The sequence below is a fragment of the Diceros bicornis genome, chromosome 29 (assembly GCF_020826845.1).
Source record: "Diceros bicornis minor isolate mBicDic1 chromosome 29, mDicBic1.mat.cur, whole genome shotgun sequence".
Lineage (NCBI taxonomy): Eukaryota > Metazoa > Chordata > Mammalia > Perissodactyla > Rhinocerotidae > Diceros > Diceros bicornis.
The window spans coordinates 38,836,550-38,861,845 of record NC_080768.1 but is presented as its reverse complement, the minus strand read 5'-3'; the positions used below and the strand labels follow the sequence as shown (position 1 = coordinate 38,861,845).

The following is a 25,296-nucleotide window of genomic DNA, read 5'->3' as shown; positions in this document are numbered from 1 at the left end:
GACTCGGGGCAGGCCCTGTGGTCAGCAAAACGGATCTGCGTGGTCCAGCAGCAGTGGGACCCCCAGAGGAGCCCCTGTGCTCTGCGTGGACAGCCTGCTCTCCCCTTGGGGTCGTGCTGTCTCCTGTCGACAAGGCCTGTGCTGCTCTGGGGCTAAGTGTTCCCCCTCTGGCACTTTGCAGGCCCAGCCTGTACCGGATGAGCTAGTCACCAAACTCCTGGGCAACCAGGCGACGTTCAGCCCCATTGTTACTGTGGAGCCACGGCGCCGGAAGTTCCACCGCCCCATCGGGCTTCGGATCCCACTCCCTCCTTCCTGGACAGACAACCCTCGGGACAGCGGGGAGGGAGACACCACCAGCCTGCGCCTGCTCTGCAGTGTCATTGGTGAGAGGTGCCGCCTAGAGTCTGTCCTGTCTTCTGAGTAGCAGCAGCTCCTTCTGGCCACACTAGGGGGAGACGGGAGAAGGCAAAGCTAGCAGTCACCTGGCGTTTTGTTGGCTTCCCCGGTTTTTGGCTCTTCAAAGGGATGGAGGGGTGATGCATCTGAGTCTAGTCCACACCCTCCGTGGAAGAGCCCTCTGACCCCTAGAGGTGGGGGTGCTGCAGGTCACTAGGAGGAGAGCATAGGTGTGCTTGGGGCCATGTCCAGATATGCCCGTCACTGCCCTTGCACACTCAGCCCTTAGCATTTTGGTGAGCTCTGTGTCTACATTCTGAAGACTGTCCCCCAGCCCATTTCTGCTCCTGTTGCAGGAGGAATAGACCAAGCCCAGTGGGAAGATATAACAGGAACGACCAAGCTCATGTATGCCAACGAGTGTGCCACCTTCACCACCAATGTCTCTGCCAGGTGAGACACAGCCCACCCCAGCCCAGGGGGCTCGCATGCCCTGCACTGTGCGCTCAGCGCTGCCCCTGCAGGTGGCCATGCTCATGCCATGGCCTGCCCATCCCAGGCTTGACCCTGAGGGTCCTCTGCTGCCCCTCTCCGCATAGAAGCCCACCCTGACCTCCAGGAGAGTTAGAGTGGCCACTACCTGGCTTACGGATTGCTCCTGTTTGGATGGAAATGAAGCTCTCCATCAGACATGTAGGAACATGCTTATAATTAGTCCTCTCTTTTTAGGTTTTGGCTGTCGGACTGTCCTCGGACGGCTGAGGCTGTGAACTTCGCCACTCTGCTGTATAAGGAGCTTATAGCGGTGCCCTACATGGCCAAGTTTGTCATTTTTGCCAAGATGAATGACCCCCGAGAAGGGCGGCTGCGATGCTACTGCATGACGGATGACAAAGTGGACAAGACCCTCGAGCAGCATGAGAACTTCGTTGAGGTGGCCCGGAGCAGGGATATAGAGGTACAGTGCCCGCATCCCTGTTGCTGGGCCCTCACGGGCCTTCCTCACGTCTCACAACGAGACAAAGCTTCTGGAACTAGGACGGGGTACCTGGGGATTGTTTTCCTGGGACACTGTGATCCAGAGCAGTCAGGAAATCCTGCCTCTGTCGAGGGGCGCCTAGGCAGTGTCTCTTGATCCCTCTCTTGAGAAGCATCCTAGGGAAGCTTCAGTACATGTGAGGGGCTCCGCTATGTGCATCTCAGGGGAGGCAGCAGATGGTGGGTCCAGTGGCTGGTGAGGATAAGAGCTGACATTGATTCAAGTTCTATGTACCGGGTACTATTCAAAGTGCTTGACTTGCATAATCTCACTGGATTCTCATAACTTGTGTATACTTTTATTATCCCCTCTTTACAGATGAGGAAACTGAGGCCGAGAGAGGTTAAGTAACCTGCCCCAGGTCCCACCACTAAGTGAACAGTAGAGAAAGGATTTGTCCAAGTAGTTTCATCCCAGAGCCCCCGCTTTTCCCTGCTAGCCAGGGTTTCGGTATCGCCCAGAGGAGGAAGCAGGGGACAGGGCTGCACAAATATGTGAGGAGTGAAGAGACAGGGGCCAGATTTGAACCTGTCACTGATCGCAGGACACTCACTCCAGTCAAGATGTGTAATCAGCCAGGACCTTCCCAATTGTTTGGCCGTGGAGCCTGTGCTGAGCCTTCTTTGGGGGCTGCAGGCCTAGAAGAAAGAGCACAGGCTGGAAGTCTGGAGCCCTGCACTAACTAGGCAAAGCAGTTGTTCTGTTTGGGCCTCAATTTCCTCAACTGTCAGATGGGTTCATGGTAACTTCTCAGTTGAAAGCATCATAGGGATCCTTATATTATGAGTGAGATTAAAATATAACATGGTGCTTATAGCACGTCTCATAAACGAAACATTTTTGGACAGGTGTAACCAGGTTTTATTCAGAAGCCATATTATGCTATCCTAGTGGAGTTCTAGAATACTCTGATAGCAACCCTGATCAACTATGCAGGGAAGATTCCTGCTTATTATAAAATCCTTTGAAGTAAGGAAGCATGACCTTGGAAATAAAACCTTTTCCAAAACAAGTAGTACGATTTCTTAGAGCACGTGCCCTGGGCCTCGTGCCATAGAGAGGGTGTGTTGTGGGGAAGGAAAAACCTAAGCTGAAAGCCAGATAGGACATCTGGGCATTTCTCTCAGCTGTATTTGCTTTTTCCTTCCTACAGGTTTTGGAAGGAATGCCCCTTTTTGCAGAACTCTCTGGGAACCTGGTACCCATCAAAAAAGCTGCCCGGCAGCGGAGTTTCCAATTCCAGTCTTTCCGGGAGAACCATTTGGCCATACCCGTAAAGGTGCTGGCATCCTCTTGCTGACATCTCGCCTGGGTCTAGAAAGTTTGGGAGGCAGGAAGCTCTAAGCCAACCAGCCTGGTGGCCTGTAGAAAGGCCCCCTGAATCTTCCTGTTGTCTGAATTTAGGTGAGGGACAGCAGTCGAGAACCAGGAGGGTCCTTGTCATTTCTGCGCAAGGCGATGAAGTACGAGGACACCCAGCACGTTCTCTGCCACTTGAACATCACCATGCCTCCTCCCTGCACCAAGGTGAGCTGCCTCCTGCTGAGGGGCCTCGGCCCGGGTGGCTTCCCCTGAGGAGGTCCCAAAACAGACCCCAGGTTGAGTGCTTCCAGAGGGCTTCCTCCTGTTGAAAAGCTGCCTTTGAATTCCCCAAGGCACAGAAAGGCTCCTCGCTCTCCTCTGGACGTATGGCTGTGGCCTGGCAGGGAGAGCATGCCCTGGCCCTTTCTGCAAAGCTCAGGAACAAGGTGTCAGTGTCAGATGGTGAGATGCATGTTCATGCTGTGGGCCCTGAGCTCTCTAGGATGTTCCTTCTAGAAGGTTAGAAAGAGCCTGAAAGGCGTCCACCCGGCACGGCTTATCTGAGGCTTGGAACTGGGCGTCAGGTTGCTCAAGGTTTCCCAGCCATTTGATAGCTTTTTTGGGGCCTCTTTTTCATGTACTTGCTTATCTTCCCCAGGGTGCCAGACCCTCAGAGAAGGGAACCCTGGGTCTCAGCCACTGCAAACACCCAGGGTTTTGAGCTCAGCAAAGGCGTCTTGACCAAGTATGTTCATTTATCAATACCTGTAAGAGTATCAGGGTCACCACCTATTAACAGGGACTCTGGAGGGCTCACATGTCTCCATGTTTTTGTTGGTGTTGTTTTGCTGTTGTTGTTTGAATCATCAGCCTTTCATGCCAAACTGGAAAAGAAGCAAGGTTCCGTTCATACGTCTGTGGCTCAATTCCTCTTTTCTGTCTGGGGATGAGGGTGAACCAACTTCTCTTTCAAAAGAGGATTTCCTGCAGCCTGGAGCAAGCCTCTGGGTGCTTTTCCACCGGGCTGGGGTGTTAAGCGTTGGCCCAGCATCAAAAACGAGTCTTGAGCAGAAAGGAATCCAGAAAGAAAATCTTGGTTTTTTAAAATGCAAACCCTACTCCACCACTTCTTAGCTGAGTGACCTTGGGCAAGTTATTCAACCCTCTATGCCTCAGTTTCCCCATTGATGAGATGGGAATGGTAATAGTACCTACCTCCTAGGTTGTTGTGAACAGTAAGCGGGGCCTGGCGTGTGATAAGGCCACGTGAGTTTATCCTTATTATGATGATGAATAAAGTATGTGAGTTTCATCAGCTCCCCTCACCCCCACCCCTTCCCACACTTCCACTCTTTGTGTTGAGGATCCAAAGAAGTGGAGCTACGTACTGTTTGCCAGGACAACATCATTCCCCACCCCTCGGCCTGCAGGCTCAAATCCCCTTCTCCAAGAAGGGAGGTAGCTGGAAACCCAAAGCACCCTTTTCTTGGTCTTTCTTCTGCAGGGGAGCGGAGCTGACGACAGGAGAAGGACTTTGACGCCGCTGGCCCTGAGATACAGCATTCTCAGTGAATCATCACCCGGTATAAGACTTGTAACCCTCTTTGTGATGCTGTGGGCTCCCTCCCTTTCCAAGGAGGGTGTGAGGTCACCTTCCCTCACCCTGACAAGGGCTCTGCGTCGACGTGATTTACTCAGCCCATTATAAACACAGCGTGTGGAGCCTTTGGCTTGGGTCTCCACCTGACCCGTACAGGTTAAGCAATCAGTCCGGTGTACACTGAGGTCTGCCACGTGACTAAGCATCCACCCGAGGTCATTTACTTCCCCACCAAGGCAGGGATTGGTTCTGTGTCCCGCCAAGGTAACTAAATGAAATCCATTGCTTCTCCCCAGGCTTCCTCAGTGGGACAGACCGAGCAGATATGAAGATGGCTATCATATCAGAACACCTTGGCTTCAGCTGGGCAGGTGAGTTGAGGAATTTGAGGTAGAAAAGCACTTTGCCTGTCTACACCTACGTCTCCACTTCCTCCCCACTAATGAACAACTGATGAAGGCATTTCTAAACTTGTTTTGACTCTTCATTGTGTATCCTATTGGTGATGGTCTTGGATAGGTCTGTCACCCAAGCAACACCTTCGGGTGCCAATGGAAAAAGGTGGGGCTCCCTCCCTCCTCCATGTCTGTCTGGTTTTCCTCTGTAAGAAAGAATCAACTTTTGACAGTACAAAATACCTTAGAATTGATCTAGTTCACCTCATTTTACAGATGGGAAAACTGAGATCCAGCTAAATAGAGTGACTTTAGTTGTGTAGCTAGTTAGTGGCAGAGCCCAGAAAAACCAGTGAACAGATAAAAAACACCAACAAAAAACCTGCCTCCTGACTGCCTGTCCCCTGCTCCCCATATGCTGCTCATTGCCTGTCCTCAAAGGCTGGCTCTTGGGGGGGAAAGGAGTGAAGAAAAGGGAAAGTCTCAAAATGTTTCATTTACCCGCTCTGGCTGTTGCTGAAGTCTGCCAGAAGTGCCGTCACCAGGAAGGGGAGATCTCTGAAGTGAGGCGGTGGGCGAGAGAAAGGGAGAGCTCGTGTTTTACTCAGTCTCAGGCCCTGTAACTTAATTCTCCTTCCTTCCTCTCCTTTTTTTTGTTAGTTTTTATGTGAATGGACTGCCTTCACTCCATCACCCTACAGAGAGGGCTTCAGACAAACTCTGAAACCTTAGCAATAACTTGCTGAAAGCCAGCATGACACAAAGTTCACAACAGAAGTTCAGGGACAGTTCATTCTTTAACCCAAAAAGGAATGTCTCCTGCTGCTTCTTGGTTATATGTGTCCTGCACACGCACATCCTGATTCTCCTCCGGTCCTCCTCATCCTTGAAATTAGACTCTGATGCTGTTCTCCCTTCTAAAGCACCTGTAAGAAATAACAATGAAGATACTGGGAGGGAGAAAGCTAACATTCTGTGTTATGGCCTTGCATTTAGATGGGAGCTTGTATTTTCATTTCAAATGTAAATAATGCCTTTCCCTGAAGAAACATAAACACAGAAATGCATTTCCGTTATACTTGCTCCTTGGTGGAAAGTAAGTGGTGTCCTGGTGCAGTACAGACAGCGCTGGCGTGGGCACCAGCAAGCCCAGCCCCTCTCCTGGCTCTGGCACCAGCTTGTTCTGTGGCCTTGGGTAAGTGCTAACCTTGCTGAGAGGCTCAGTCTCATTGTCTCATGTTTGAAGTGATGAGAGAAAGAGAGGACATTCGTTCATTCATTCAATACCTATTTACTGGGAACTGCTACTCCTGCCCCATTTTCTGGGGATGCAAAAATGTAGGTGTCTGCATTTCACCAGGTATTTCGTGGTAAGAAGGAAGACCAAATCCAAAGAGAGACTGTTCTTTACCTTCCGGTCCTCCCCACAGTGCCCACTGTGGGAGCTGGGGCCGAGCTCTGGCTAGGCTCACACCTAGTCTTGGTTCTTTGCTTGCAGAGTTGGCTCGGGAGCTGCAGTTCAGCGTGGAAGACATCAACAGGATCCGCGTGGAAAACCCCAACTCCTTGTTGGAGCAGAGTGTAGCCTTGTTGAACCTCTGGGTCATGCGTGAAGGCGAAAATGCAAAGAGTCAGTACCATTAAGCTGAGGAAGCCTTCTATTTCCCAAAGCTGTGCCAGGACCTACTCTTCACCAAAGTAGTTCTTCCTTCAAATTCCATTTGTGATGTTGGGCTTTGGAACGAATCTGTTTGTCACTCTCTGTCTCTGTCTCTCTGTCTTTCTCTGTCTCTGTCTGTCTGTCTGTCTCTCTCTCTCTCTCACACACACACACACACACGTGCACACGCACATGGATACAAATACACACGCACCTCTCAGGGTCACTGGGTCTTCTAGACAATCCTGCCAGAAGAGACTACCGAGAATCTTGGCCTCCGTCTTCTTCCCGTCCTCAGAGATTAGGATAACCATTGCACAGGACCCCTAGATGACAGCGTATGTTTAGGGTATGGACCTTCCTGTGAATTTCTCACACAAGTGAGGACTGTCCTCTCAGGACAGAACACGGGGGCGAATCCTGTCTGATGCAGTTCTGTTCTCCCAGGAACATCTTTTTCTCCATCCTGGAGGGAAGATTTGTCTTACTCTTTTCAACTCCTCCTCACCAATTTCCATACGCAAAAACACAGAGAAGAAATTGTTTATATTTGCATCTCAGATCAACAAGCAAGGACTGAGGATTTCAAAAGGACAGAGTCCAATCCTTCTCACCCTCATTTTCTTGTAGTATTCCTCTTTGATTACAAAAAAACGTCTTTCCATGTTGTGAAATTGGCCACTGTTAGTGTCTAGAGACAATCTGTTGGAGGGAAACAGTGTTCTCCAAAGAGGCAGATTTGTTTTGACTCTGACAAAAGAGGGAGGCCTCCACGTTCTGAAAAAATAAATCTCCTCTCTTCTCCCATTTTCCTCCTGGCCTAATTTTCAGAGCCCACACGACATTCTCGCCCTGCTCTACAGTAGTTAGAATTCCTTTCACAAGCGCCCTTCTCTCCTTCTCCCCCAACAGTGGAGAATCTGTACACAGCCCTGCGGAACATTGACCGGAGCGAGATCGTGAACATGCTGGAGGGCTCTGGCCGACAGAGCCGCAATCTGAGACCGGACCGGCGGCACGCGGACCGCGACTACTCGTCATCTCCCTCCCAGATGAATGGTGAGTGTCTTGGGCAGGAGGTGGGGCTGAGCTGTGCCCTGCCTTCCAGGCGCCAGCACGTGACACTTCATGAGACCATCTCCTGGTGGTCTCCCTCCCGGTGGTGGTGAGAGCAGAGGTGAGAGAGAGAGTGGTGCGCACTCCATGCAGAGAGGCTCCCATCAGCCACGGGGCCTGGTGCAGGAGTGGGAAGAGCTGAGTCTGAGCAGACAGGGGCTCCTCACCCACCTGTTGCAAAGGCTCTCTGTAGCTCTGCACGAGGCCCTGTTGGGGCTTCAGTGTCCCCATCTGTAAAACAGTCAATGGTTGAGAAGCAAAGGGCATGGAGATTCTAGCCCAAGACCTGATGTGGATTAGCCAGATGGTATTTTAAAAGTCCTATTGCCACCCCTTCTGTGAGGCTAAGCGGGTTACTTTTCTTTGAGTCTGGTCTCTCCTTTTCTCTCTCTCCCTTTTTTCTCACCCCCTCTCTTTCCCCTCACTCTTTGATGTGGTTCAGCATGGCACGGAGCCTGCAGTGTGACCAGGCCCCTGGGGGGCCCTGACTTTTGCCCTCAGCAAACCCACTGCTGCCTCTTGAGGAGCACTTTCCTTGAAGCAGCAGTGGAAGTAGCCAGCTGCGTGACGGAGCAGGGGCCGGGGACCCTTCAGCCTCTGCTTTGTCTGCCCGCTCTCTAACCAGTGGGCATAGAAACAGAGCAGAGGCCCCACCCTTGGTGGGAGCTGGAGGCCAGGGCTCTAGGCCCTTCTTTCTTCTTGACTCCACGTGCAGCTGAGCCAGCTTCTCTTCTTTGAAATCGGCAAGTTGGATTAGATCCCTAAGATTCCTTGCAGACCTTGAAAAAAAATTTAATTCCATGAACTGTCTTCCTCTGGCGCCTAATATGTCACCCTGACAGCTGCAGCACACTTTTTATCCTCCCCAAGCTCCTAGTTTAACGGCCGTCCCCAGCCACGCACACGTGTGTGGCACCTGTGGCATGGTGCACACGCCACGAACGGGTAAGCTCCAGGCTGGGCTGGGCGCGGGGCCTCCTTCCACCAGGTGGAGCCTGTGCATGCCGAGCCCCTCCCCGTGCCTCTCTCCTGTGTCCTGTGTCTCCTGAAACATGCCATGTGGTGTCACTGGGTGCAGGGCTCGTCTGTTGATCACGTCCAGTCACCTCTCTCTTCTGCCTCTGACCTCATCTGGACCTCTAGTCCACTCATTCTCTCACACTGCCCATCTCCACTGTCTCCACCTCGGCCAGGTGTCCAAGAGCCGTCAGCCTCCACAAATGCATGTCCTGAGAGACCCCAGCCCTTCCCCTCCATGCGTCTCACACTGTGTGCGAAGGCATGTGTGTGCGTGTGTGCACGGGGTGTTGTCTGGCTCCGGGGAAGGCTGCATACTGCACACTGCTCACTCTTCAGATCAGCGTGAAGGGCTCCAAAACAGTGTCCCAGCCACGTTGCTCGGGGGACCTGGTTGGAGCATTGCAGGGACAGCTCGGTAGACCAGCCCCTTTCCCAGAGGGAAGAAGGGAGGGCCGTGGAGGACAGCTGCCGACTGTGGGAAATCCATGTGACAGCGCTTCTCCTTTCTTGTGTGTAACTGATCACCTGTTGGGTTTCTTAACATGCCCAGCACTGCTTCAATCAAGTCAAATCAGCGAGTTTTGGGTTTTCGTACCCCAGTTATGTACCTACAGGACAACAGGCTAATAGAATTACATGAGAATAAACAAGGCAGTTATAACAATTAAAAATCTGTCAGAAGACGAGATCCCATGTTAAGTGTTCTGAACACAATAAAATTAAAAAAAAGGAAAAAGGGCAGTTACAGACCCAGGCACTTATGAACGTCTCCCAGTGGCCACAGGACTCACAGCCCTGGTCAGGCCTAGAGACTCTAAGGCCTAAAGAGAGTTCTAAACCCCTGTGTGGACTGGGTGTGTATATGCTCCAGGACTGGTGAGAAGGGCACTGTTTCAGTGGGTCAGCTCATTTGACAAATATTTTTTGAATACCTTCTACATGCCAGGGGCTGTCTAGGCAGGGAAGATAAAGCAGGAGTCAAATAGACAAAAAAAGCCACAACTGTGCTTTCCTGGAGCGTCCCTCCTGTTTGGAGAGTCAGACAATAGCTTGACATGTAGGTGACTTATCTAATGTGCTAGCAGGTTACAAGAATGGTGTGGAAAAAAAATAGACTCGAGTAAGTGCGATCAGAGTGCTGGGGTGGGGGATTGAATAGTGGAGTGGGAGTGGGAAGCATTTTGACAAAGGCTGGAAGGAGATGTGGGAACAAGTTATGTGAACATGAGGAGAGGGCATCAGACAAGCATACAGCCATGCTGTGGCCCAGAGGGGGTGTGCCTGGTGTGTCCACAAAACAGTGAGGCCTTTAGGGGCTGGGCAGAGGGAGGGAGGAAGAAAGGGCAGGAGTGGATGTCAGAGGGCACAGGCAGCCGGCTCTTACAGACTATCCTAAGGACATAAAGTTGTACTTGGAGTGAGATGGAAAGCCATTGGAGGCTTGGAGCTAAAGAGTCACATGATCTAACTTTAAAGGATTCCTCTCTTGGCTTTGTTGATTGTAGACGGTCACAAATTGAATGCTTCTGTGTTTCCTGGCTTCTTTGTCCAGCCTCATCAGCCCCTCCTGAGCCCCTCCTCCAGCAGGGCTCCTGATAGCCACAGGCCGTGTGCCCTGCCTGCATGCTTCTCCCACTCAGAGACACCCGGCTCAGTCCCTTCCGCCTTTCTGGGCACCAGAATAGGCTCCTGTGTTTTTTCCTGCCCTTTTCCCTGTCCCAGGAAGACCATCCCACATCTGGGTGCACTTTTGGCCCGGAAAGAAGGAGCAGGGGGAATCAGAGGTAGAAGAGTGGGGAGATACAGCCTCCTGTGGTTTCTCTGGCTTTCTCCTGGGCAGGGGCGATGATGGCTTGTCCCAGGGCTACCCCAGCCCTCTGTGCTAATGGTGACAGTCATACCCTGCCTCCTTTGTGCTTTACCTCGTTTCTCTGCATGTGTGAGCTTCCTTTTGAAGCCATAGGGACTAAGGGCAGTGATTGGTTGCTCTGTGGTGTCAGGAAAATAGAACCTGAGGTCTGTTTTCCTTCCTTGCTGGCTTCTCTTGCCATACGCACCTGGACTGGCCAGAGCAGAAGGAGGTTTAAGTCAAAAGTTTGCTTCCCCTGCACAGGAGGGGACTACCTCGAGCCCTTGGGCAGTAAACGTGAAGAAAAAAATTACCTATAAAGCAAAGAAATAGCACGTTCCTAAAAATAAAACAGATTTCTCATATGAAAGGAAAAAATAGGCATCCCACACCCATACTTGTCAGCTGCATTTGGTTTGGTAAACTTGACACATATTAATGTCTACTTAGAAATAAATGCATTTTATTTCTATCGACTCTTAATGAATACAGTTAGTGAAATGTGGCTTCTGTGGCTTCTCTCTGAGGCCAGGTTGTCTGTCCACTCTTGTCTAGCTTGCTACTGACATTAATTTAGTAGAGTAATCATTATGTGGGTTAGCAGAGATCCAGTGGGATAACCCAAGACCAAGAGAGACCTGGGGGGGACTCCTGGTCTGTGCTCTGCTTTTTGGTCTGTGCTCTGCCCCAAAGCAGTATGTATGGTTGCCTTTTACCTGATTTCCCCAAAATGCAAGCCCAGAGGAGAGACCTCTAGACTGAGGGATGAGTTGGTGACCCAGGGATGGCAGGGCCACATAAGAGTTCTGAAACTTAACCTAAGGGACTCAGCAGACCTTTTTTTTTTTTTTTTTTTTTGGTAAGGAAGATCAGCCCTGAGCTAACATCCATGCTAATCCTCCTCTTTTTGCTGAGGAAGACCGGCTCTGAGCTAACATCTATTGCCAATCCTCCTCCTTTTTTTCCCCAAAGCCCCAGTGGATAGTTGTATGTCATAGTTGCACATCCTTCTAGTTTCAGCAGACCTTTTAATGGTCTGGTCCACCTCAAACCTTGTGAGATGGTCCTCATGAGGATGTACTCAGGCCTTAGTGAGCATTGCTCCGACTTAACAGTAATCGCCACCTACACTGAGTATGGCCACCTACAGCCTCAGATCCAAACTTGTGGAAGGATCAGTGGGGTCCTCTGGAGACTGAGAGGGAACAGTGAGGCACAGCCCCTAAATACCGTTACCAGGGGAGGGGCTCTAGGGTAAACACAAGGCAGGAAGTCCTGGGAGAGGGTGTGCATGAGTTCTCTTCACAGACACATTTTCATTTGGGTGAAATTCCATTAAAGTGAACAACATGGAAGTTTCAAGGTGGAAGAGTCACAAAGGATACCCAAGAATGAGCCTCAGGTGTTCTGTATTCAGTAGGGTTACCATTTCCCAGTGCTTATCAAGTCTTACAGAGATTCCCAGGAGTGTCAGAATGTTCATTGGGCCTTACTCAAGGGGCTTTTTAAGATCCATTCTATTTCTGGCCAAGATGAGGTAACAGGGACTGAACTCCTGCTTGAAATAACTAAAAAATGGACAAATATATGAAACAACAGTTTTCAAGCCATTGGACATCAGGCAGCAAAGGACAGTGATCCATGATACATGGGAAATAAATGAGGTGAACCCTACAATTGCCTGGATTACTGTCTCGGAAGAGTTTCTAGGTCATGGCATAGGGAAGAGAAATCCAAGAAGACTCCCTGGTTTGAGGAGGAGTGGCAGAGAGTCCGGATAGACCAGGGCACTAGAGTTCCCAAGATAGAGTACCAGGGCAGAGACAGCTGCATAGATAGAGAACTCTGGGGATCTTTAGAGGGTCCCCTACAAGTTTTGGTTGAGTATTAATCAGCTGTTCCCAACAGTTGGACTGATCATTCACAGACATTGCATAGGGAACAAGGAAGAGTCCTATCTCAGAAATGGAGAATAATTATCCCTAGCTTGAGCAGTGCTCCAGCCCTGCCTAGTCAACCTTGAAAGCAAAACTCAGAAGGATCAAACTGTTACTGTTTCCAAGTAACTTTACTGCATAACAGAACAAAGCTCAAGAATATTTATAAGAATTCAGAAATATCCAGCACCCAACAAGATAAACTTCACAATGTCTGACATCCAATTAAAGATTACCAGCCATACAAAGAGGCAGGAAAACATGACCCATAATGAGGAGAAAAATCAATCAATTGAAACTGACCCAAAACTGACACAGATGAATTAGCAGGCAAGAATGGTGACACAGTTATTATAACTGTATTTCAGATGTTTGAAAAGTTAAGTAAAGACATGGAAGATATTTTTAAAAGGCCCAAACCAATCTTTTGGAGATGAAACTGTAATATGTACGATGAAAAATACCCTGGATGGGGGCCTGGCCCCGTGGCCAATTGGTTAAAGTTCTGTGTGCTCCGCTTGGGCAGCCCGGGTTTGTGGGTTCAGATCCTGGATGACCTACTCCACTCACCAGCCATGCTGTGGCAGTGACCCACGTACAAAAAAAGGAGGAATATTGGCACAGATGTTTGCTGAGGGCTAATCTTCCTCAAGCAAAAGAAGAGGAATATCGGCAATGGATGTCAGGGCGAAACTTCGTCAGCAAAAAAAAAAAATCCACTGGATGGGATTAGACATTAGATATTAAAGAAGAAAAGATTAGTGATCTTGACAACATAGCAATAGAAACTCCAAAATGAAACACGGAAGAAAAGAAAATTTTTAAAAAGCATCGGTGAGCTATGGGGTAATTTCAAGCAGCTTTATATTTGTGAAATTAGAATTCCCAACAGAGAATGGGGTGAAAAAGTATTTAAAGAAATAATGGCTGAAAATTTTCCAAATTTGATGAAAACTATAAATACACAGATCGAAGAAGTTCAGTGAACAACATGCAAAAGAAATGTGAAAGCAACTATGCCAAGGCACATTTTAAACAAATTGGTCAAAACCAATAATAGAAAAAGTCTTAAAAAAGCAGCCAAAGCAAAAAAAGACATGTTATGTACAAAGGAACAAAGATAAGGATGACATCAGATTTCTCGTTGGAAACAATGCAAGTGAGAAGACAGTGGAGCAACATTTTTCAAGTAGACCACATCTTTAAAGAAGAACGTCTCTAAAGTAACCTAGAATTCTATACCCAGAAAAATAACTTTCAAAAATGAAGGCAAATATAGACTTTTCCAGACATACAAAAGCTGAAAGAATTCATCACCAGAAGACCCATGCTACAAGCAATGTTGAAAAAAAAAAAAGGCCTTCAGGCCAAAGGAAAATGATACTAGACAGAAATATAGATTTACATGAAGGAATGAATAATGCCAAAAATGTTAAATGCAAGGAAAAATACATAATTTTCTCATTAGTTACATTATTTTCTCATTATTTAAATCTCTTTAAAAGATAACTGACTGTTTAAACAAAAATAACAACAGTGTAATGTTGGGTTTGTAACATTTGTAAAAGTAAAATATATGACAACAATAGTACAAAAGTCGAAAAAGTCTAGAGGGAAAAATAGAAGTATATTATTATAAGGTTCTTATACTATATGCCAAGTACTATAATATCACTTCAAAGTAGACTGTGGTAGGTTAAGGATGTGTTCTATAAACCCTAAAGCAACTACTAAAATAATAAAGAATTATAGCTAATAATCCATCAAAATAGATCACATAGAATCATAATTAATTTCAATTAATCCAAAAGAAGGCATAAAAAGAGGAAAAATAAAACAAAGAACAGATAGGACAAATAAAAAAGTAGAAATTAGTAGATGATTGATAGATTTAAACCTAACCATAATAATCTCATTAAATGTAAATGGTCTAAATACCCCAATTAAAAAGCAGAGATGGTCAGACTAGCTAGATTGCTAAATCTCAACTATATATGTAAGAGATGCCCTTCAAATATAAAAACACAAATTCCTTAAAAGTAAAAGGATGAGGAAAGATAAACTGTGCTAATGCTAATCAAAAGAAAACTGGAGTGTTTATATTAATATCAGACAAGTAGATTTTAGAATAGAGAATATTACCAGGAATGAAGAAAATAATTTCGTAATGATAAGTAGTTCATCAAGAGGGCAAACAATCCAAAATGTTTATGCATCTAGTAATATAGCTTTAAAATATATGAAGCAAAAACTGAGAAAACTGCAATGAGAAATAGACAAAACTACGGTTATAGTGGGAGATTTCAGTACCCTGTCTTGATAATTGATAGAACAAATAGAAAAGTCAGTAAATATATAGAAGATTTGAACAACACTATCATCCAACCTGACCCAATAACAGCACAATGTACATTCTTTTCAATCACACCTGGAACTTATACCAACATAGACCATGTTCTAAACCATAAAGCAAGTCTCAAACTTAAAATGATTCAAGTCATAAAAAGTATATTCTCTGACCACAGTGTAATTAAATTAGAAATCAATAACAGAAAAATATCTGGAAAATTTCAAATATTTGGAAACTAAATAATACACTTCTAAATAACCCATGGGTCAAAGAAGAGAGTAAAAGGGAACTTAGAAAGTATTTTGAATTGAATGAAAATAAAAACATGAGATATCAAAATTTATGGGATTCCAATAAAGCAGTACTTAGAGGGAAATCTATAGCACTAAATGTCCACATTAGAAAAAAGAAACGTTCTCAAGTCAATGATCTCAGCTTCCACCTTAAGATATTAGAAAAAGAAGAAGAAAGTTAAACCCAGAGTACGTACAAGAAAGAAAATAATAAAGAACAGAGTGGAAATCACTGAAATTGAAAACAGAAATAAAACTAGATACAATCAATAAAATCAAAAGCTGGTTCTCTGAAAAGATAGATAAAATTGATAAACTTCTAGCCAGACTGATCAAGAAAAAGAGAGCAAAGACGAAAATTACCAATATCGGGAATAAGACAGGTAACATCACTGAAGATTCTAAAGGTAGTAAAAGGATAATAAGGGAATATTACTGCAATTTTATGCCACTAAATTTGAAAGCGTAGATGAAATTGACAAATTCTTTGAAAGACACAAACTATCAAAGCTCACATAGGAAGAAATAGATAACTTGAATGGCTCTATATATATTAAAGAAATTAAATTTATGCTTAAAAACATTCCCACAAAGAAAATTCCAAGCCTAGATGGCTTCACTGGTGAGTTCTACCAAACGTTTAAGGAAGAAATAATTCGTTTAGAAAATTAGAAAAGACATAATACTTCCCAGTCATTCTATAAGGCCAGCATTACCCTGATATTGGGGAAAAAGGAAATTACAAGAAAACTATAGAACAATACCCTTTATGAATATTTATACAAAAAATTTAAACAATTTTTTCAAAGTAAATCCAACACTATATAAAAAGGATAATACATCAGGACCAAATGAGGTTTATCCAAGGAATGCAAGGGTGATTTAACATTCTAAAATAAATCAGTATGTGATTCTGCATGTAAGGAGCTTGGAAGTCATCCCTCTGTCCTAACAAGTTAAAACCTGAACAGACTGAAAAATCAACAACTCTTCTAGGATCTGTAAGAGAGGGGAAGACACGGGGCAAACCACTGCCCCCAAAATTGGAGACTCTGACAGGTGAATACACAGACTATCAATTTAGTGGGACAGAGACTCATGAGTAGAAACCACCTCAGGAACCAGCGCCAGCTTGGAAAACCAGAACTGTAATTGAAAAATTGCTGGAGGCTCAGTGTGGACAATTTTGAGAGTTAAAAACTCCAGGGGGACCCAGGCATAGGAGGCCCTCACAATTTTGTGAGATTTACTTCCAGGAGTTCGACCTGGTTCCCACAGTAGATATCAGAGAAAAATCCCCTCGTGCTTCCAGCAAGGCGAGGAGAAACGGAACTATTGAAATATGCCAGGGCGCTCTGTTCTTCTTAACAAGGTCTGCCCTCAGGGGGAATTAGTTAACTAGTGCTTAACATGCTAGGGGTATTATCAGAACCTAACTGATCTGGAGGAAGGGAAATACCCAACTCCAGCTCACTCTAGCCATTTTTTCCCATCTGAGGTAGAGGAAAATAAATTTAAAACACTTGTGAAGTTCACAGTCCAGAGGCACAGGCTCACTAAAAGACTGAGATCTAATCATAGGACTATATAACACTTCCTGTCTCCCCACACCTCATCACTGCATCACTGAAGGTCTATTTACAGTAGTTCCTTTTACCCAGTACATTATGTCTGGCTATCAAGGAAAAATTGCAAGACATACCAAAAGGCAAAAAACACAGTTTGAAGAGAGAGCAAGCATGCTCTAAGCAAGACATGGCAGGGATGTTGGAATTATCAGACTGGGAATTTCAAACAACTATGATTAATATGCTGAGGGCTCTGATGGACAAAGTAGACAGCATGTAAGAAGAGATGGGCAATGTAAGCAGAGCAGTGGAAATTCTTAGGGAAAAAAAAAGAAGTGCTAGAATTCAAAGATACTTTAACAAAAATGAAGAATGCCTTTGATGGGCTTACTGGTAGACTGGACACAGCCGAGAAAAGAAACTCTGAGCTTGAAGATATCTCAACAGAAGTCTCCAAAACAGAAAAGCAAAGAGAACAAAGACCAAAGAAAAAACAGAATAGAATATCGAAGGAATGTGGGACAACTACAAAAGGTGTAACATACACATAATGGGAATACCAGATAGAGAAGAAAGAAAAAAAAAGAAATATTTGAAACAATAATGACTGAGAATTTCCTCCAGATTAATGTCAGACACCAACTCACCAACTTTCTGAGATCCAGAAAGCTCAGAAAACACCAAGTAGGATAAATGTCAAAAAACTACACCTAGGCGATTTTCAAACTGCAGAAAATCAAAGATAAAGAAAAAAATCCTGAAATAAACCAGAGGGAAAAAACACCTTACCTATAGAAGAACAAAGATAAGAATTACATCCAACTTCTCTTCAGAAGCCCTGCAAACAAAAAGGTGGAGTGACATATGTAAAGTGTTGAGAGAAAAAAAACACCAATCTAGAATTCTGTATCCTGCAAAATTACCTTCAAAAGTAAAGGAGAAATAAAGAGTTTCTCAGACAAACAAAAACTGAGGGAATTTTTTGCCAGCAGATCTGCCTTGCAAGAAGTGTTAAAAGTAGTTCTTTAGAGAGAAGGCAAATAATATGTCAGAAACTTGGATCTACATAAAGTAAGGATGAGCATGAAAGAAAGATTAAGTGAAGATAGAAACTTTTCTCTTATTCTTAATTGGTCTATAGGGTAACAGTTTGTTCAAAAAAATAATAGCAACAATGTATTCAATTATTCATGCTTATGTATATACCTTATGCATATATATGCATGTATATACAGATCTTCCTCAACTTATGATGGGGTTATGTCCCAATAAACCCATTATAAGTTGAAAATATCATTAAGTAGAAAATGCATTGAGTAAGAAGTGAAACAAGGACAAGTTTTCAAATATGTTTTTAAAGCAAGAGAAACCTTCACACACACACACACACACACACACGCACAGTGTTATTTCACAAGATGATTTATTTAAGTGTGTGTGTGTATTTCAAAAGGAAAAAAAGAAACAGTCCATTACAATGTAGACATATTCATCCTTCAGTAAATCTTTGAAGTAAGATGAATCCCAAAGCTGACCTCATCTCAGAGTTGTGCAATTCAACAATAAATTGAACTCTCATGCCGGAGTCCACCATCATAAAGTTGAAAAATCGTAAACTGAACCATCATTAAGTTAGGGACCGTCTGTATACACACACACACACACACACACACACACGCACACATACATATATTTATGTATGCTTATATATAAGTGAAATGAATGATGAATGACAGCAGACAGCAATGATGGAAGGGACAGGAGGGAGAAATTAGATTATTTTGTTATTATAAGGTACTCACACTATCCATGAAGTGGTATAGTGTTATTTGAAAATGGACTTGTGTTAGTTGTAAATGTATATGGCAAACTCTAGGGCAACCAACAGAAAAAGTTAAAAAAAAGCATAATTAATATGCTAAGAAAGGAGAGAAAATGGAATTATGTAAAATGCTCAATTAAAGCCACAAAAGGCAAAAAAAGAGTGGAGGGCAAAAATAGGAACAAAGAACAAGGGCAAATAGAATACAGTAACAAATATGGTAGATATTAATCCAACTTTATCAGTAATCACTTTGTCAATGGTCTAAATGCACCAATTAAAAGACAGAGATTGTCAGAGTGGATCAAAAAACCAATCCAACTATATGTTGTCTACATTAAACCCCTTTAAATATAAAGATAAATACAAAAGTACAAAAGTAAATGGATGTAGAAAAATGCACCATGCTAACACTGATGAAAAGAAAGCAGGAGAAGCTATATTCTTTTCAGACAGAGCAGACTTCAAAGCAAGAGAAGTTATTAGGGATAAAGAAGGGCATTGTGTAGTGATAGAAGGGTCAATTCTCTAAGAAGACTTAACAATCCTCCACATGTGTGTGCCTAACAACAAAGCATCAAACTATGTGAGGCAAAAACTGATAGAACTGCAAGGAGAAACAGGTGAATCCACTGTATAGTTGGAGACTGCAGCACCCCTCTGTTAGAAATGGACAGAGACAGCAGAGAGAAAATCAGTAAGGACATAGTAGAACTTAACAACATGTCAATCAACTGGATATAACTGACATCTATAGACTACTTCATCCAACAACAGGAGAAGACATATTCTTCTCAAGCTCACATGAAACATTTTATATTCTGGGCCATAAAACACACCTTAAGAAATTTAAAAGAACAGAAATCATAAATCAATATAATTTATCATATTAACAAACTACAAAGAAAAATCATATGATCATCACAATAGATGCAGAAAAAGTATTTGACAAATCCAACAGCCATTCCTGATAAAAACCCTCAGCAAAGTAGGAATAGGAAGGAATTCATTCAGCCTTGTAAAGGGCATCTACAAACAACCTAAAGCTAACATTACACTTAATGGTGAAAAATTGAATGCTTTGCCTCTAAGTTCAGTAACGAGACAATGATGTCTACTCTCACTGCTTCTGTTCAACATCGTATGAGAGGTGCTAGCCAGTACAGTAAGGCAAGTAAGAGCAGTAAAAGGCAACCAGATTGGAAAGGAATGAGTAAACTGTCTTTATTCACAGACAACAAGATTGCCTATATAAAAAACCCAATGGAATCTACAAAGAGTGATTAATAAATGAGTTTAGTAAGGTTGCAGGATACAATTTCAATATATAAAAATCATTTGAATTTCTATATTCTATCAATGAGCGATTATAAATTGAAATTTTAAAAAGAATACCATTTATAATAGCATTGAAAAAATTGAAGTACTTGGAGATAAATCTGATAAAAAATGTGAAAGACTTATACATCAAAAACTACAAAACATTACCAAGAGGAATTAAAGAAGATCTAAATAAATGTAGAGATAAATCTTGTTAATAAGTCAGAAGACTTGCTATTGTTGTCACTTCTCCCTAAAATGATCTATATATTTGATGCAATCTCAATCAAAATCCCAGTAGGCTTTTTCTACTGGGATTTTCTAAAGTGGTTCTAAATTTCATTTGGAAAGGACCTAGACTATCCCAAATAACTTTGAAAATGAACAAAGTTGGAGGACTTACACTACCTGACTTCAAGATTTATTACAAAGCTTCGGTAATCAAAGTGTGGTATTGTCATAAAGATGGATAAATCAGTGGAACAGAATAGAGTCCAGAAATAGAATCACATATATATGAACAACTGATTTTCAACAAATGTGCAAAGGCAATTCAGTGGAGAAAGAATAATCTTTACGACAAATGGTGTGGATATTCATATGCAAAAATGAACTTAGATTCGTACCTTGCATCGTATACAAAAATTAACTCAAAATGGATCATAGATTAAATGTAAAACCTAATATAAAAACTTCTAGAAGAAAACATAAAAGAAAACCATAGAGACCTTGGGTAAGGCAAAGACTTTTTAGATACACACCAACAGCACAATCCATAAAAGGAAAAATTGATAAGTAGGACTTCATCAAAATTAGAAATTTCTGCTCTTCAAAATACACTGTTAAGAAAATGAAAAAACAAGCCACAGGTTGGGAGAAAATATTGGCAAATAATCATCTGACGTAGGACTTGTATCCAGAATATATAAGGAACTCTCAAAACTCAATAATAAGCAAATAAACAACCCAGTTTTTACAATGGGCAAAAGATTTGAACAGACACATAACCCAGAAGATATACCGATGGCAAATAAGCACATGAAAAGATGCTCAACATCATTAGTCATTAGGGAAATACTTTGGAAAACATTTTGGTTGTTTCTTAAGAAGTTACACATATATCTACCATATGATCCAGCCATTCCGCATTGAGGTATTTACCCAAAGAAAAGAAAAGAAAGCATACATCCAAATAGACAAGCAGCTTTATTTGTTCCATCTTCAAACTGGAAGCAATTCAAATGTCCATTAGCAGGCAAATGGATAAACAAACTGTAGCATATCCATCCAATGGACTACAACTCAGCAATAACAAGGGATGAATTATTGACACATGCAACAACATGGATGAAACCCAAATAGTTAGGCTGAGTGAAAGAAGCCAGACAAAAAGGAGTACACACTGTATAATTCCATTTATATAAAATTCTAGGAAGTGCAAACTAATGTAGAAAACAGATGAGTGGCTACCTGAGAATGGAGTGGCAGAAGGAAGGATTACAAAGGAGCATGAGGAAACTTTTCAGGGATGATGAATGTTTCATCTTGTCATTGTGGTGATGGTTTCATGGGTGTATACCTGCGTCAGAACTTATCACATTATCTACTTTAAATATGTGCATTTATTGTATGTCAACTATACCTTAATAAAACTATCTTTAAAAGATGTTAATGGCAAAATCTAGTGAAAAGACCGCTCTTACTGTGTGCCTTAAGTGAGTTGCTAAACCTCTAGTTTCTTAATCTATAAAGTAGGAATAATTCTACTTCTCTTGTAGGGTTGTTATAACAATTAAAAATAACATGTTGGATATGTTTTTCACAAAATAGGTGCTCAATTAGTAATGGCAATAACATAATAATGCTTTCAAGAATAATAATAAGAAAAATAATCACGTGACTCTAAAATGTTCTGCTCCCATATATCTGGAGAGGTTTTTTGGAGGATTGAAGGCCATTGCCCCTGGTTTGCAGTTCCTTAGGTCAAAGTCTCACATACAATGACTTGGTGTTAATATCGTGGTAAAATTTGACCCACCCATTTCTCCTACTCTCCCACCTCCTCCTTGTTCCTCCTAGTTTAGCCAGAACTGAAATGGGATTGCCTTAGTCTCTGCCACTGCACAACCCTACCCCCCAGCCACCCCACCACCTCACGGTCTCTCCCTCCTCCTCCTAGTTTTGGGAGCTGGAACCATGTAGCCTTGTAGAGATCAGTGAGGAGGAAAACTCTCCCTGGAAAGTTAAGAGAGAGAATGTGTCCAGCACGTAGCATGGTTCCTTGCATATTGAGCACACAGGTAATCATTAGCAATTGTGGTTTTACTAAATATGGGTGAGGCTATCTGTTCCTATGTCCATCCTGTGTCTCCCTCACACCTCTGCAGAGCTCCGCAGTAGTCATTGGGGCCACTGGATTCCCAATCCTGTCCTAGGCAAGTGGGAGGAAAAGGTAGACACCATCCCTGCCCTCAAAGAGTGTACAGTTCCATGAACCAGCTTAGTGAGGGAACACAGGACAAGTTCAAAGATGGGGGAAATCAAGGTGAGCTGAAGTCGTTGGGAAACCATCATGAAAAAGAGGACAAAGAGAATGTGTCTTGTTTTTGTGTGTGTCTGTCTGTAATCCCCAACACTTTAGCATGGTATTTGGCATGTCATCAGACCTCAATGTTTTTTGGTTGAATGAGTGAGTGAATGAGGATAACTGGAGATAGTATTGTCAAGTAGAGAAGAGATGGGCGAGCAGGAGCTGAGGCCCAGAGCTGGGAATGAGGGGAGCCTGTTTGGCTGCAAGAAAGGCTGATCCTAAAGAAAAGCTGGATGCAGGTGGCGAGGGATAAATGGCAGGATAAAGTCTGGACACTAGGCTAGAGGCCTCTCTGGATGGCAGGAAGGTCGTAGAGACCCTGCAGGGGGCAGCCCCACCCTACCCAAGGTCCTCCTGTGGCTCTGCTGGGTCCTCAGAGGTTGTAGGCACACACCTGCTCCCCAGCTCCCCAGACAAGCTCAGCCAAATGGAGACTCTTGTCTTCTAGCCTCTCCTCCCACCCACAGATTGGCACCTGCTCTGAAGGGGAGTCAGAGGCCCTCTTTCTCCTGTCGCAGGGACCCTCACTCCTGGCTAGAGGAGAGCAGAGGAGCCACCTGACAGAACACAGCCCATTCAACTCGCATACAAATTCCTCACGCACTTCCATGTGCTACTCACTCAGGTTCCTGGTCACTTCTGAACATCAGAGAGCCAATGCCAGAGCCAGGCAGGAAATGAGCAGGGACGCAAGGCTGGGCCAGGCAACAAGGAACAGACGTATGAACAGGCTGTGCTGCCCCCAGGGCCAAGCACTGGGTCTGAGCTAGCTGGCTTCAGTCCAGCAGGTCACTGCTGACCTGGAGCTGGGATGACTAGCTCCAGGCAGAGTCCCGAAGTGGCAGGTGGGCCTAGCCCCTCCTGGTGCCCTCTGACCTGGCGCCATTTTGAACCCTTAGAAAACTCACGTGTACCACCTTAGGTCATTCAGAGTTTCTGGAACCGTTCCGCAACTTGAGGAAAAATTGCTTCATCCCAAATCAAAAGGTTTCCCATTTGACCGCTGCACCGGGGTTCAGTGTGCCCCATTAGACCCTCCAAGGCAGCTTGGTTACAGACCCTGGTTCTCGGGGCTGTTCCCTCCCTTTAAGGTACGTTCCTAATAGAGACTCCAAGGACTGTGCTAAAGTTTTGTGCAAAGAAAGAGCAACATTTCTTTCTGCCCAGCCATCGAGAAGTGGGACTCTCATCCGATTCGAGACAGGTTGGAGCACAAGTCCTTTGGATCAAGTCTTCTTGATCTAGCGCTCTGAACTGGATAACAAAGAATTCCAGTCTCTTCTCTTTGTCATCTAGCAAAGGAGCCCTCCTTTTCACCCCACTTCCTGGCTGCCCCCCACCCAACTCAGAGCCTTGTTTCTCTTGCCCAGGTGCCCGGGCAGCAGCCACAAGGCCTGAGCATTGGACTTTGAGCTTGGAAAGCCCCTTGCCCGGAATGTGCATGCGTATCAATGGCTGTGCCTGTGTGCGTGTGCGTGGACTTGCACGTAAGCGTGTGTGACAAAAATCGCTTCTGGAGCATGTTGCCCTCTGTCTGCCCATCCAGGTTACTCCTCGCTGCAGGACGAGCTGCTGTCCCCTGCCTCCCTGCACTACGCGCTTCCCTCTCCTCTGCGTGCAGACCAGTACTGGAACGAAGTGGCCCTCATAGACATCCCCTTGGCGGCCACGGAGCATGACACCATGCTGGAGATGTCTGACATGCAGCTGTGGTCCCCGGGCCTCACACCCTCCCTGGTCACTGCTGAGGACTCCTCTCTGGAGTGCAGCAAGGCCGAGGACTCTGATGCCACCGGCCACGAGTGGAAGCCGCAGGACACGCTCCCCAAGCAACTCCAGGGCCACCTGCTGGGCTCTGTGGACGGTGTGGAGGACAACACAGTGGATTCAGATGCCACAAATAGCCTTATCGATTTGTTTGACCAGGAGGATGGTCAGAGGTCAGAAGAGAAGCTGCCAGGTCATAAGAGGCAGGAGGACTCAACAGGTGCAGGGCAGGACTCAGAGAATGAAGTGTCTCTTGTTTCAGGCCAGCAGACGGTGCAAGCCCACATCACAGAATCGCCCACCATGAGTCGGGTGATGGAGACGAGCCAGGACAGGTAAGGGCTGGGCCGCCACAGCGGGAGGCCTTTTGTCTCCCTGGGCTTCCCGGTGAGAGTGTGCGTGGCAAGGAGCACAGAGGGTTCTTAGGTGATGCTGCTGACTGACCCTGTGTTCTAAATGCCCCAGAGCACATAAATTCATGTATGGCGCCAGCTTGCCTGTGAAGCTGCCCAGCCGCACTCAGGCCTCTGCCATGTGAGAGAGGAGCTGTGCTCTGCGAAGGCCAGTACCTCCCCAAGACACCCCCTGGGTGTGGCCGGCAGGAGAGAGGCTGAGGGCATTGGGACAGGGGAGAGCATGCTTGGGAAAGAGACTATAAAGCTTGGTGAAACCACGTCTCTAGCTGGAGTAGGTGTTCCAGGCAGGCCCCTATGGCTATTGCGTGCTGACTGTTGAAGACCATATTTAGAAACCTGGAGCACCAGGGCCCAGGGAAGTTATTTGTGCAGTCACAGCCTGCTTGTGACAGAGCTGATAATGGTGCCCTTTCTATTTTACCCCCTTGAAAGAGTGAGGCTTATCGGGGATGGGACATAGCTCTCAGCTGTTGAGAGCTGGTTGTTCTCCTGGCTAACTCCTCACCAAGCTCCCTGTGAGGAGAAGGCTGGTCCTGCGCTGGCAACGGGGGAGCAGCGTTGGTGGTTCGGACGGCAGGGCCTTGGGCATCTCTGCAGACACTGGGAGTCCTCAGGCCACAGCCCGACTCACGGCCCTGCGGTGGACCCCCACCACACCCCCCGTGCTGTGCTGAGTACAGAGGAGGCTTGCGGGGGAGAGGGAAAGGACACAGACATGTGATGGGTGTCACTTTGGCCTTCCTGGACTGGCACAGGAAGTGAGTGACAGTGGCCCTTTCCTCATATTGCTGTGCTTCCTAGATTTTCCCTAAAGCAAGGAGGTGGTTCATGTGCTCCCAGGAGGCTGTGGCCA

The 25,296-nt window shown here is 45.1% G+C and overlaps 1 protein-coding gene across 1 annotated transcript in view; it reads left to right on the top strand.

The window, feature by feature from the left end:
• The window catches only part of ANK1 (ankyrin 1), a 77,475-nt gene that overhangs the window by 35,463 nt on the left and 16,716 nt on the right, over nucleotides 1-25,296 (top strand). The window contains exons 27-36 of the mRNA XM_058525286.1: nucleotides 182-386; nucleotides 756-852; nucleotides 1,129-1,357; nucleotides 2,592-2,717; nucleotides 2,843-2,965; nucleotides 4,245-4,323; nucleotides 4,637-4,711; nucleotides 6,234-6,365; nucleotides 7,308-7,454; nucleotides 23,807-24,362. Of these exons, the coding sequence (XP_058381269.1) occupies nucleotides 182-386; nucleotides 756-852; nucleotides 1,129-1,357; nucleotides 2,592-2,717; nucleotides 2,843-2,965; nucleotides 4,245-4,323; nucleotides 4,637-4,711; nucleotides 6,234-6,365; nucleotides 7,308-7,454; nucleotides 23,807-24,362 (1,769 nt within the window). The remainder of the gene's footprint in view (nucleotides 1-181; nucleotides 387-755; nucleotides 853-1,128; nucleotides 1,358-2,591; nucleotides 2,718-2,842; nucleotides 2,966-4,244; nucleotides 4,324-4,636; nucleotides 4,712-6,233; nucleotides 6,366-7,307; nucleotides 7,455-23,806; nucleotides 24,363-25,296) is intronic.